General features: G+C 34.3%; 1 protein-coding gene across 2 annotated transcripts; it reads right to left on the minus strand.

Annotated features, from left to right (window-relative positions):
• Positions 1-6,884: 6,884 nt before the first annotated feature.
• On the minus strand, positions 6,885-13,625 carry LOC124450314. 2 transcript variants are annotated; one of them, XM_047000950.1, is made up of 7 exons: positions 13,607-13,625; positions 13,268-13,350; positions 13,089-13,182; positions 9,549-11,844; positions 9,209-9,291; positions 9,032-9,125; positions 6,885-7,784 (listed from the first exon to the last, which is right to left on the minus strand). In XM_047000950.1, exon 4 carries the CDS (start codon positions 11,834-11,836, stop codon positions 10,379-10,381), a length of 1,458 nt encoding a protein of 485 aa, XP_046856906.1. In that variant the 5' UTR covers positions 11,837-11,844; positions 13,089-13,182; positions 13,268-13,350; positions 13,607-13,625; the 3' UTR covers positions 6,885-7,784; positions 9,032-9,125; positions 9,209-9,291; positions 9,549-10,378. The 2 variants fall into 2 exon arrangements, with proteins under 2 accessions (XP_046856906.1, XP_046856905.1); XM_047000949.1 differs by lacking the exon at positions 13,607-13,625 and having other exon boundaries at positions 13,268-13,402.
• Between the last annotated feature and the right edge of the window lie 289 nt (positions 13,626-13,914).

The following is a 13,914-nucleotide window of genomic DNA, read 5'->3' on the forward strand; positions in this document are numbered from 1 at the left end:
CCGTCACCAGTTTGTTCAAACGAATTGAAAACATTGCGTTGACTACGTTCACCAACAAATACACTGATATTTTGTGTCGTTTTAGCGACATTTATTTCTTGATCCACTGGATTCACTTCAAAGGAACAATTTTCTGTACCGAATACATTTCGATCAAAGATTGAACTTATCTCTTTATCCGGAAACATGTCTTCTTCTCTGTTGTTAACCAGAATGACAACCTTCTCGAGGGAACCTCCTCTTGATGAGTGTAATCGCTCATGACTAACTCTATAAAGAATCAGATGTCAAACAATTTCATGAATTTGCAACAAGACACTCAACATTTTAAAAAATTTATAGCCTACTGCTCTCCATGATATTTTTTTAAATTGATTACAGAGTCACAAAACTCGTTCTTAAGATAATATCATTTTCAGATCTTAACATGAAAGAGATTTTATTAGACCTCATAAATGACCTCATAAAACATGAATGACGTCATGACATACATGTTTTGTTAAATATTATGTGTTCACATTGCTCGTGAAGATAATTCGTGCACGAAGTTTCAACTTATGGAAACTGTCCTTTCTATTATTCTGGATGACAAACAGTAACTAAAAAAGATTCATCATTGACAATTCATAAAAATCAAACTCTTGAATCGCGTGTATTTTACATCATGTCGTATGATTTCTGCATGACCGAAATTAGAAAATATTTGTCATCGATTGATTCCCACAGTATAACAAAAATCGAAAGATCGCAGTGATCTTCCCACCAAAATTTTCAAAACTAAAGACAATTTGGGTATCAAAAGTCAACATGTATTTTCGCTGATGTTTTGCTCATAAAGTAAGCGTCGAAATATAAGCAACTGACAAAGACAATGGCGAAGACTTCTGTTGCAAAGAATTAGTCTTAGTCAGAGTGTTAGTATTACTGATATCAGCAAAACAACGCGCTACAAGCTAACACATAGAACATGAAGGTATAAGAATGTCGTAAACTACATATATACCATTATATCAATAATACGTTTGATTTTATAGCTCAAATGCTCATGGTCAAATACTGAGGAGCTTGGTGATGTAAATCTAACTGTTTCAATTGCGGCCTTACGCTGCACTTCTCAGTATAAAACTGACTTTAAAGATGAATATCTTCCTATTTAATAGAAAATGGTGATTTATATATTTAAAGTTGGTCAAATTAGTTTGTCGTATTGTAGAAAATCAAGGTCAATTGCTGTCGATTTAAGGTAGCAACAAACAAAATATTTTAGCCCAAAATCATCAGCGAAATAGATGAGTTTCCATGTAAAAGAATTTTACGAATTATAATATGTTAACCTCCATATTTGTTTGTGACGGCATTAAACCATTAGGAATACATCATAGCGAATGTTTGCGGAAATAACATTTAAAATTTATAGTTTGCGACAAATATGCATTTGAATTTATGAGTTCGATTCGATATGTTTTAAGTCACTGAAATCCAAGCAGTCTTCTACAGTTATTAAACAAGATTTACCTTTTGTTGAAAATATTAAGCACGATCTTCTCGACCACAATCTGTAACAATATATTGACGCCTATCCACGGAAATAATGTGCGCAACTTATGATCTATATGTGACAAAGAGAAATTCGACGTTGAGAGTTTAATTTCATGTTCATTCAGATAGCTAATACTTATTAAAACGAGATTTACCTTGTTTTCGAATTCCTGTGTTTCGCACTATCTTCTCAAAATTGCTGCTTGACGTCTTCCTCACCATAAGTGATAAGCAGCAACTGAATGACGAACAAACAATAAATTCCATGTATTTGGTAAACCAATAAATTTATTAGAAAATGAAAGCATTGATCACGTGAAAATGTCATATGATCTCTGCGTGACTAGAAATAATAAAAGATTAAATTTCATATCCGTAGAATCGTAGTGTTTCTACCAATAATTGAATTAAATTTGTTAAATTCGACAGACAAATGTCTTATTTTATCAGATGTAACATTACAAGGAAAGATGTCAATACAAAGTAAGACTTACCACGGTACAAGCAATTTTCTCATTCAACGGTGATTCCCCAGTTAATACTTGGGAATTCCCATTCACCTTTTTTAGTAATATGAAGGAACACTGCTAAGAGAACATTGTCTGAGAATTTCAGACTGCTTAACTCGATGACGTCAACCAACGAATAATGTTACTGAATAATGAGTGAAACTGATTATACCACTTTACGTGACCCCAATCTTTACAAGGCATTTGGTAAGTTATTATAAGTCTAGCACTTTGTTTGACTATCTGGGATGCAATTATAATTTGCAAAATAAACTTTTGGAGGAACTTTCTTTGTACCTGGTGTTTATATTGATTAGTTGGAAGAATGTTCATGGTTTTGAAGCCTGCACATGTATACTTAATACCTCTGACTGCGAATACCTTGAGGCACAGTTCATTCCTGTCAATAGAAGACTTGTGTCGATATGGAAAGAAAATAAGTTAAATGGATATCTCCTCCCCTAAAATAACATAGACAATCTGTACTGGTTTTCTGTTTATAATCTGAGATTATACTTAATGTTAGAACAGTTAATTACACAACTATACAGAAATTTATGCTTATTCACATAACTAAGCAGACAACATACTTATGTTTCTCAATTAATGCTTTAATGCAATCAATTAGGTGTTGACCTAAGTCAACATACTTAAGTAGGTAAGTATTTACCATAGATTTACGTGTTCATGACGTTCTAATTTACACTATTCTGTAATAATGCAACAGTAATGCTTATGGTAACATTTTATAAAGACGACAGTTACTAAAGGGCAAAGGCTATACATGCCATGTCAAGTATCAATAGTCAAAGTTCTGAAATCGTTGACATCAAATCGAGCTCTTCGTATCTTTCACTGAAAGAAAAGTAGAACCAATTTTCAGGGTCATTATCATTATGCATCGTATCTTCTTCTGTGTTGTCAACGAGATGGCTGACGACGAGCTGCAATGATTGAAAATCCATTCGATCAAAGATTGAACTTATCTCTTCATCCGAAAACATGTCTTCTTCTCTGTTGTTAACGAGAAGGCTATCGTCGAGCTGCATAGCTTCAGAATGTGGTTCTCCTTGATGGTACGGTTCGAACTCACTTGTCTGGTTGCGATAACTCCCGTCACCAGTTTGTTCAAGAGAACTGAAAACATTGCGTTGATTAGGTTCCCCAACAAATACACTGATATTTTGTGTCATTTTAGCGACATTTATTTCTTGATCCACTGGATTCACTTCAAAGGAACAAATTTCTGTACCAAATACATTTCGATCAAAGATTGAACTTATCTCTTCATCCGGAAACAGGTTTTCTCTCTCTTTTAACGACAAGGCTATCGTCCAGCTGCATAGCTTGAAAATCTGGTTCTCCTTGATGGTACGGTTCGATCTCACTTGTCTGGTTGCGATAACTCCGTCACCAGTTTGTTCAATCGAACTGAAAACATTGCGTTGACTACGTTCACCAACAAATACACTGATATTTTGTGTCGTTTTAGCGACATTTATTTCTTGATCCACTGGATTCACTTCAAAGGAACATTTTTCTGTACCAAATACATTTCGATCAAAGATTGAACTTATCTCTTCATCCGGAAGCAGGTCTTCTTCTCTGTTGTTAACGAAGGCTATCGTCCAGCTGCATAGCTTGAAAATCTTGTTCTCCTTGATGGTACGGTTTGATCTCACTTGTCTGGTTGCGATAACTCCGGTCACAAGTTTGTTCAAGCGAACTGAAAACATTGCGTTGACTACGTTCACCAACAAATACACTGATATTTTGTGTCGTTTTAGCGACATTTATTTCTTGATCCACTGGATTCCCTTCAAAGGAACAAATTTCTGTACCGAATACATTTCGATCAAAGATTAAACTTATCTCTTCATCAGGTCTTCTTCTCTCTTTCTAACGAGAAGGCTATCGCCGAGCTGCGTAGCTTCATAATCTGTTTCTCCTTGATGGTACGGTTTGATCTCACTTGTCTGGTTGCGATAACTCCGGTCATAAGTTTGTTCAAGCGAACTGAAAACATTGCGTTGACTACGTTCACCAACAAATACACTGATATTTTGTGTCGTTTTAGCGACATTTATTTCTTGATCCACTGGATTCACTTCAAAGGAACAATTTTCTGTACCAAATACATTTCGATCAAAGATTGAACTTATCTCTTCATCCGGAAACAGGTCTTCTTCTCTGTTGTTAACGAGAAGGCTATCGTCCAGCTGCTTAGCTTGAAAATCTGGTTCTCCTTGATGGTACGGCTCGATCTCACTTGTCTGGTTGCGATAACTCCCGTCACCAGCTTGTTCAAACGAATTGAAAACATTGCGTTGACTACGTTCACCAACAAATACACTGATATTTTGTGTCGTTTTAGCGACATTTATTTCTTGATCCACTGGATTCACTTCAAAGGAACAATTTTCTGTACCGAATACATTTCGATCAAAGATTGAACTTATCTCTTTATCCGGAAACATGTCTTCTTCTCTGTTGTTAACCAGAATGACAACCTTCTCGAGGGGAACCTCCTCTTGATGAGTGTAATCGCTCATGACTAACTCTATAAAGAATCAGATGTCAAACAATTTCATGAATTTGCAACAAGACACTCAACATTTTAAAAAATTTATAGCCTACTGCTCTCCATGATATTTTTAAATTGATTACAGAGTCACAAAACTCGTTCTTAAGATAATATCATTTTCAGATCTTAACATGAAAGAGATTTTATTAGACCTCATAAATGACCTCATAAAAACATGAATGACGTCATGACATACATGTTTTGTTAAATATTATGTGTTCACATTGCTCGTGAAGATAATTCGTGCACGAAGTTTCAACTTATGGAAACTGTCCTTTCTATTATTCTGGATGACAAACAGTAACTAAAAAAGATTCATCATTGACAATTCATAAAAATCAAACTCTTGAATCGCGTGTATTTTTACATCATGTCGTATGATTTCTGCATGACCGAAATTAGAAAATATTTGTCATCGATTGATTCCACAGTATAACAAAAATCGAAAGATCGCAGTGATCTTCCCACCAAAATTTTCAAAACTAAAGACAATTTGGGTATCAAAAGTCAACATGTATTTTCGCTGATGTTTTGCTCATAAAGTAAGCGTCGAAATATAAGCAACTGACAAAGACAATGGCGAAGACTTCTGTTGCAAAGAATTAGTCTTAGTCAGAGTGTTAGTATTACTGATATCAGCAAAACAACGCGCTACAAGCTAACACATAGAACATGAAGGTATAAGAATGTCGTAAACTACATATATACCATTATATCAATAATACGTTTGATTTTATAGCTCAAATGCTCATGGTCAAATACTGAGGAGCTTGGTGATGTAAATCTAACTGTTTCAATTGCGGCCTTACGCTGCACTTCTCAGTATAAAACTGACTTTAAAGATGAATATCTTCCTATTTAATAGAAAATGGTGATTTATATATTTAAAGTTGGTCAAATTAGTTTGTCGTATTGTAGAAAATCAAGGTCAATTGCTGTCGATTTAAGGTAGCAACAAACAAAATATTTTAGCCCAAAATCATCAGCGAAATAGATGAGTTTCCATGTAAAAGAATTTTACGAATTATAATATGTTAACCTCCATATTTGTTTGTGACGGCATTAAACCATTAGGAATACATCATAGCGAATGTTTGCGGAAATAACATTTAAAATTTATAGTTTGCGACAAATATGCATTTGAATTTATGAGTTCGATTCGATATGTTTTAAGTCACTGAAATCCAAGCAGTCTTCTACAGTTATTAAACAAGATTTACCTTTTGTTGAAAATATTAAGCACGATCTTCTCGACCACAATCTGTAACAATATATTGACGCCTATCCACGGAAATAATGTGCGCAACTTATGATCTATATGTGACAAAGAGAAATTCGACGTTGAGAGTTTAATTTCATGTTCATTCAGATAGCTAATACTTATTAAAACGAGATTTACCTTGTTTTCGAATTCCTGTGTTTCGCACTATCTTCTCAAAATTGCTGCTTGACGTCTTCCTCACCATAAGTGATAAGCAGCAACTGAATGACGAACAAACAATAAATTCCATGTATTTGGTAAACCAATAAATTTATTAGAAAATGAAAGCATTGATCACGTGAAAATGTCATATGATCTCTGCGTGACTAGAAATAATAAAAGATTAAATTTCATATCCGTAGAATCGTAGTGTTTCTACCAATAATTGAATTAAATTTGTTAAATTCGACGGACAAATGTCTTATTTTATCAGATGTAACATTACAAGGAAAGATGTCAATACAAAGTAAGACTTACCACGGTACAAGCAATTTTCTCATTCAACGGTGATTCCCCAGTTAATACTTGGGAATTCCCATTCACCTTTTTTTTAGTAATATGAAGGAACACTGCTAAGAGAACATTGTCTGAGAATTTCAGACTGCTTAACTCGATGACGTCAACCAACGAATAATGTTACTGAATAATGAGTGAAACTGATTATACCACTTTACGTGACCCCAATCTTTACAAGGCATTTGGTAAGTTATTATAAGTCTAGCACTTTGTTTGACTATCTGGGATGCAATTATAATTTGCAAAAATAAACTTTTGGAGGAACTTTCTTTGTACCTGGTGTTTATATTGATTAGTTGGAAGAATGTTCATGGTTTTTGAAGCCTGCACATGTATACTTAATACCTCTGACTGCGAATACCTTGAGGCACAGTTCATTCCTGTCAATAGAAGACTTGTGTCGATATGGAAAGAAAATAAGTTAAATGGTATCTCCCCCCCCTCCCCCTCCCCCTAAAATAACATAGACAATCTGTACTGGTTTTCTGTTTATAATCTGAGATTATACTTAATGTTAGAACAGTTAATTACACAACTATACAGAAATTTATGCTTATTCACATAACTAAGCAGACCACATACTTATGTTTCTCAATTAATGCTTTAATGCAATCAATTAGGTGTTGACCTAAGTCAACATACTTTAGTAGGTAAGCATTTACCATAGATTTACGTGTTCATGACGTTCTAATTTACACTATTCTGTAATAATTCAACAGTAATGCTTATGGTAACATTTTATAAAGACGACAGCTATTAAAGGGCAAAGGCTATACATGCCATGTCAAGTATCAATAGTCAAAGTTCTGAAATCGTTGACATCAAATCGAGCTCTTCGTATCTTTCACTGAAAGAAAAGTAGAACCAATTTTCAGGGTCATTATCATTATGCATCGTATCTTCTTCTGTGTTGTCAACGAGATGGCTGACGACGAGCTGCAATGATTGAAAATCCATTCGATCAAAGATTGAACTTATCTCTTCATCCGAAAACATGTCTTCTTCTCTGTTGTTAACGAAAAGGCTATCGTCGAGCTGCATAGCTTCAGAATGTGGTTCTCCTTGATGGTACGGTTCGATCTCACTTGTCTGGTTGGATAACTCCCGTCACCAGTTTGTTCAAGAGAACTGAAAACATTGCGTTGATTAGGTTCCCCAACAAATACACTGATATTTTGTGTCATTTTAGCGACATTTATTTCTTGATCCACTGGATTCACTTCAAAGGAACAAATTTCTGTACAGAATACATTTCGATCAAAGATTAAACTTATCTCTTTATCCGGAAACATGTCTTCTTCTCTGTTGTTAACCAGAATGACAACCTTCTCGAGGGGAACCTCCTCTTGATGGGTGTAATCGCTCATGACTAACTCTATAAAGAATCAGATGTCAAACAATTTCATGAATTTGCAACAAGACACTCAACATTTTAAAAAATTTATAGCCTACTGCTCTCCATGATATTTTTTTAAATTGATTACAGAGTCACAAAACTCGTTCTTAAGATATTATCATTTTCAGATCTTAACATGAAAGAGATTTTATTAGACCTCATAAATGACCTCATAAAAACATGAATGACGTCATGATATACATGTTTTGTTAAATATTATGTGTTAACATTGCTCGTGAAGATAATTCGTGCACGAAGTTTCAACTTATGGAAACTGTCCTTTCTATTATTCTGGATGACAAACAGTAACTAAAAACGATTCATCATTGACAATTCATAAAAATCAAACTCTTGAATCGCGTGTATTTTTACATCATGTCGTATGATTTCTGCATGACCGAAATTAGAAAATATTTGTCATCGATTGATTCCCACAGTATAACAAAAATCGAAAGATCGCAGTGATCTTCCCACCAAAATTTTCAAAACTAAAGACAATTTGGGTATCAAAAGTCAACATGTATTTTCGCTGATGTTTTGCTCATAAAGTAAGCGTGGAAATATAAGCAACTGACAAAGACAATGGCGAAGACTTCTGTTGCAAAGAATTAGTCTTAGTCAGAGTGTTAGTATTACTGATATCAGCAAAACAACGCGCTACAAGCTAACACATAGAACATGAAGGTATAAGAATGTCGTAAACTACATATATACCATTATATCAATAATACGTTTGATTTTATAGCTCAAATGCTCATGGTCAAATACTGAGGAGCTTGGTGATGTAAATCTAACTGTTTCAATTGCGGCCTTACGCTGCACTTCTCAGTATAAAACTGACTTTAAAGATGAATATCTTCCTATTTAATAGAAAATGGTGATTTATATATTTAAAGTTGGTCAAATTAGTTTGTCGTATTGTAGAAAATCAAGGTCAATTGCTGTCGATTTAAGGTAGCAACAAACAAAATATTTTAGCCCAAAATCATCAGCGAAATAGATGAGTTTCCATGTAAAAGAATTTTACGAATTATAATATGTTAACCTCCATATTTGTTTGTGACGGCATTAAACCATTAGGAATACATCATAGCGAATGTTTGCGGAAATAACATTTAAAATTTATAGTTTGCGACAAATATGCATTTGAATTTATGAGTTCGATTCGATATGTTTTAAGTCACTGAAATCCAAGCAGTCTTCTACAGTTATTAAACAAGATTTACCTTTTGTTGAAAATATTAAGCACGATCTTCTCGACCACAATCTGTAACAATATATTGACGCCTATCCACGGAAATAATGTGCGCAACTTATGATCTATATGTGACAGAGAAATTCGACGTTGAGAGTTTAATTTCATGTTCATTCAGATAGCTAATACTTATTAAAACGAGATTTACCTTGTTTTCGAATTCCTGTGTTTCGCACTATCTTCTCAAAATTGCTGCTTGACGTCTTCCTCACCATAAGTGATAAGCAGCAACTGAATGACGAACAAACAATAAATTCCATGTATTTGGTAAACCAATAAATTTATTAGAAAATGAAAGCATTGATCACGTGAAAAATGTCATATGATCTCTGCGTGACTAGAAATAATAAAAGATTAAATTTCATATCCGTAGAATCGTAGTGTTTCTACCAATAATTGAATTAAATTTGTTAAATTCGACAGACAAATGTCTTATTTTATCAGATGTAACATTACAAGGAAAGATGTCAATACAAAGTAAGACTTACCACGGTACAAGCAATTTTCTCATTCAACGGTGATTCCCCAGTTAATACTTGGGAATTCCCATTCACCTTTTTTAGTAATATGAAGGAACACTGCTAAGAGAACATTGTCTGAGAATTTCAGACTGCTTAACTCGATGACGTCAACCAACGAATAATGTTACTGAATAATGAGTGAAACTGATTATACCACTTTACGTGACCCCAATCTTTACAAGGCATTTGGTAAGTTATTATAAGTCTAGCACTTTGTTTGACTATCTGGGATGCAATTATAATTTGCAAAAATAAACTTTTGGAGGAACTTTCTTTGTACCTGGTGTTTATATTGATTAGTTGGAAGAATGTTCATGGTTTTTGAAGCCTGCACATGTATACTTAATACCTCTGACTGCGAATACCTTGAGGCACAGTTCATTCCTGTCAATAGAAGACTTGTGTCGATATGGAAAGAAAATAAGTTAAATGGATATCTCCCCCCCCTCCCCCTAAAATAACATAGACAATCTGTACTGGTTTTCTGTTTATAATCTGAGATTATACTTAATGTTAGAACAGTTAATTACACAACTATACAGAAATTTATGTTTATTCACATAACTAAGAAGACAACATACATATGTTTCTCAATTAATGCTTTAATGCAATCAATTAGGTGTTGACCTAAGTCAACATACTTAAGTAGGTAAGTATTTACCATAGATTTACGTGTTCATGACGTTCTAATTTACACTATTCTGTAATAATGCAACAGTAATGCTTATGGTAACATTTTATAAAGACGACAGTTACTAAAGGGCAGAGGCTATACATGCCATGTCAAGTATCAATAGTCAAAGTTCTGAAATCGTTGACATCAAATCGAGCTCTTCGTATCTTTCACTGAAAGAAAAGTAGAACCAATTTTCAGGGTCATTATCATTATGCATCGTATCTTCTTCTGTGTTGTCAACGAGATGGCTGACGACGAGCTGCAATGATTGAAAATCCATTCGATCAAAGATTGAACTTATCTCTTCATCCGAAAACATGTCTTCTTCTCTGTTGTTAACGAGAAGGCTATCGTCGAGCTGCATAGCTTCAGAATGTGGTTCTCCTTGATGGTACGGTTCGAACTCACTTGTCTGGTTGCGATAACTCCCGTCACCAGTTTGTTCAAGAGAACTGAAAACATTGCGTTGATTAGGTTCCCCAACAAATACACTGATATTTTGTGTCATTTTAGCGACATTTATTTCTTGATCCACTGGATTCACTTCAAAGGAACAAATTTCTGTACCGAATACATTTCGATCAAAGATTGAACTTATCTCTTCATCCGGAAACAGGTCTTCTCTCTTTCTAACGAGAAGGCTATCGCCGAGCTGCATAGCTTCATAATCTGGTTCTCCTTGATGGTACGGTTTGATCTCACTTGTCTGGTTGCGATAACTCCGGTCACAAGTTTGTTCAAGCGAACTGAAAACATTGCGTTGACTACGTTCACCAACAAATACACTGATATTTTGTGTCGTTTTAGCGACATTTATTTCTTGATCCACTGGATTCCCTTCAAAGGAACAAATTTCTGTACCGAATACATTTCGATCAAAGATTAAACTTATCTCTTCATCCGGAAACAGGTCTTCTTCTCTCTTTCTAACGAGAAGGCTATCGCCGAGCTGCGTAGCTTCATAATCTGTTTCTCCTTGATGGTACGGTTTGATCTCACTTGTCTGGTTGCGATAACTCCGGTCATAAGTTTGTTCAAGCGAACTGAAAACATTGCGTTGACTACGTTCACCAACAAATACACTGATATTTTGTGTCGTTTTAGCGACATTTATTTCTTGATCCACTGGATTCACTTCAAAGGAACAATTTTCTGTACCAAATACATTTCGATCAAAGATTGAACTTATCTCTTCATCCGGAAACAGGTCTTCTTCTCTGTTGTTAACGAGAAGGCTATCGTCCAGCTGCATAGCTTCAAAATCTGGTTCTCCTTGATGGTACGGTTCGATCTCACTTGTCTGGTTGCGATAACTCCCGTCACCAGTTTGTTCAAACGAACTGAAAACATTGCGTTGACTACGTTCACCAACAAATACACTGATATTTTGTGTCGTTTTAGCGACATTTATTTCTTGATCCACTGGATTCACTTCAAAGGAACAATTTTCTGTACCGAATACATTTCGATCAAAGATTGAACTTATCTCTTTATCCGGAAACATGTCTTCTTCTCTGTTGTTAACCAGAATGACAACCTTCTCGAGGGGAACCTCCTCTTGATGAGTGTAATCGCTCATGACTAACTCTATAAAGAATCAGATGTCAAACAATTTCATGAATTTGCAACAAGACACTCAACATTTTAAAAAATTTATAGCCTACTGCTCTCCATGATATTTTTTTAAATTGATTACAGAGTCACAAAACTCGTTCTTAAGATAATATCATTTTCAGATCTTAACATGAAAGAGATTTTATTAGACCTCATAAATGACCTCATAAAAACATGAATGACGTCATGACATACATGTTTTGTTAAATATTATGTGTTCACATTGCTCGTGAAGATAATTCGTGCACGAAGTTTCAACTTATGGAAACTGTCCTTTCTATTATTCTGGATGACAAACAGTAACTAAAAGATTCATCATTGACAATTCATAAAAATCAAACTCTTGAATCGCGTGTATTTTACATCATGTCGTATGATTTCTGCATGACCGAAATTAGAAAATATTTGTCATCGATTGATTCCCACAGTATAACAAAAATCGAAAGATCGCAGTGATCTTCCCACCAAAATTTTCAAAACTAAAGACAATTTGGGTATCAAAAGTCAACATGTATTTTCGCTGATGTTTTGCTCATAAAGTAAGCGTCGAAATATAAGCAACTGACAAAGACAATGGCGAAGACTTCTGTTGCAAAGAATTAGTCTTAGTCAGAGTGTTAGTATTACTGATATCAGCAAAACAACGCGCTACAAGCTAACACATAGAACATGAAGGTATAAGAATGTCGTAAACTACATATATACCATTATATCAATAATACGTTTGATTTTATAGCTCAAATGCTCATGGTCAAATACTGAGGAGCTTGGTGATGTAAATCTAACTGTTTCAATTGCGGCCTTACGCTGCACTTCTCAGTATAAAACTGACTTTAAAGATGAATATCTTCCTATTTAATAGAAAATGGTGATTTATATATTTAAAGTTGGTCAAATTAGTTTGTCGTATTGTAGAAAATCAAGGTCAATTGCTGTCGATTTAAAGTAGCAACAAACAAAATATTTTAGCCCAAAATCATCAGCGAAATAGATGAGTTTCCATGTAAAAGAATTTTACGAATTATAATATGTTAACCTCCATATTTGTTTGTGACGGCATTAAACCATTAGGAATACATCATAGCGAATGTTTGCGGAAATAACATTTAAAATTTATAGTTTGCGACAAATATGCATTTGAATTTATGAGTTCGATTCGATATGTTTTAAGTCACTGAAATCCAAGCAGTCTTCTACAGTTATTAAACAAGATTTACCTTTTGTTGAAAATATTAAGCACGATCTTCTCGACCACAATCTGTAACAATATATTGACGCCTATCCACGGAAATAATGTGCGCAACTTATGATCTATATGTGACAAAGAGAAATTCGACGTTGATAGTTTAATTTCATGTTCATTCAGATAGCTAATACTTATTAAAACGAGATTTACCTTGTTTTCGAATTCCTGTGTTTCGCACTATCTTCTCAAAATTGCTGCTTGACGTCTTCCTCACCATAAGTGATAAGCAGCAACTGAATGACGAACAAACAATAAATTCCATGTATTTGGTAAACCAATAAATTTATTAGAAAATGAAAGCATTGATCACGTGAAAATGTCATATGATCTCTGCGTGACTAGAAATAATAAAAGATTAAATTTCATATCCGTAGAATCGTAGTGTTTCTACCAATAATTGAATTAAATTTGTTAAATTCGACAGACAAATGTCTTATTTTATCAGATGTAACATTACAAGGAAAGATGTCAATACAAAGTAAGACTTACCACGGTACAAGCAATTTTCTCATTCAACGGTGATTCCCCAGTTAATACTTGGGAATTCCCATTCACCTTTTAGTAATATGAAGGAACACTGCTAAGAGAACATTGTCTGAGAATTTCAGACTGCTTAACTCGATGACGTCAACCAACGAATAATGTTACTGAATAATGAGTGAAACTGATTATACCACTTTACGTGACCCCAATCTTTACAAGGCATTTGGTAAGTTATTATAAGTCTAGCACTTTGTTTGACTATCTGGGATGCAATTATAATTTGCAAAAATAAACTTTTGGAGGAACTTTCTTTG

Source organism: Xenia sp. Carnegie-2017, unplaced genomic scaffold, assembly GCF_021976095.1.
Source record: "Xenia sp. Carnegie-2017 unplaced genomic scaffold, XeniaSp_v1 HiC_scaffold_24, whole genome shotgun sequence".
Taxonomy (NCBI): domain Eukaryota; kingdom Metazoa; phylum Cnidaria; class Anthozoa; order Malacalcyonacea; family Xeniidae; genus Xenia; species Xenia sp. Carnegie-2017.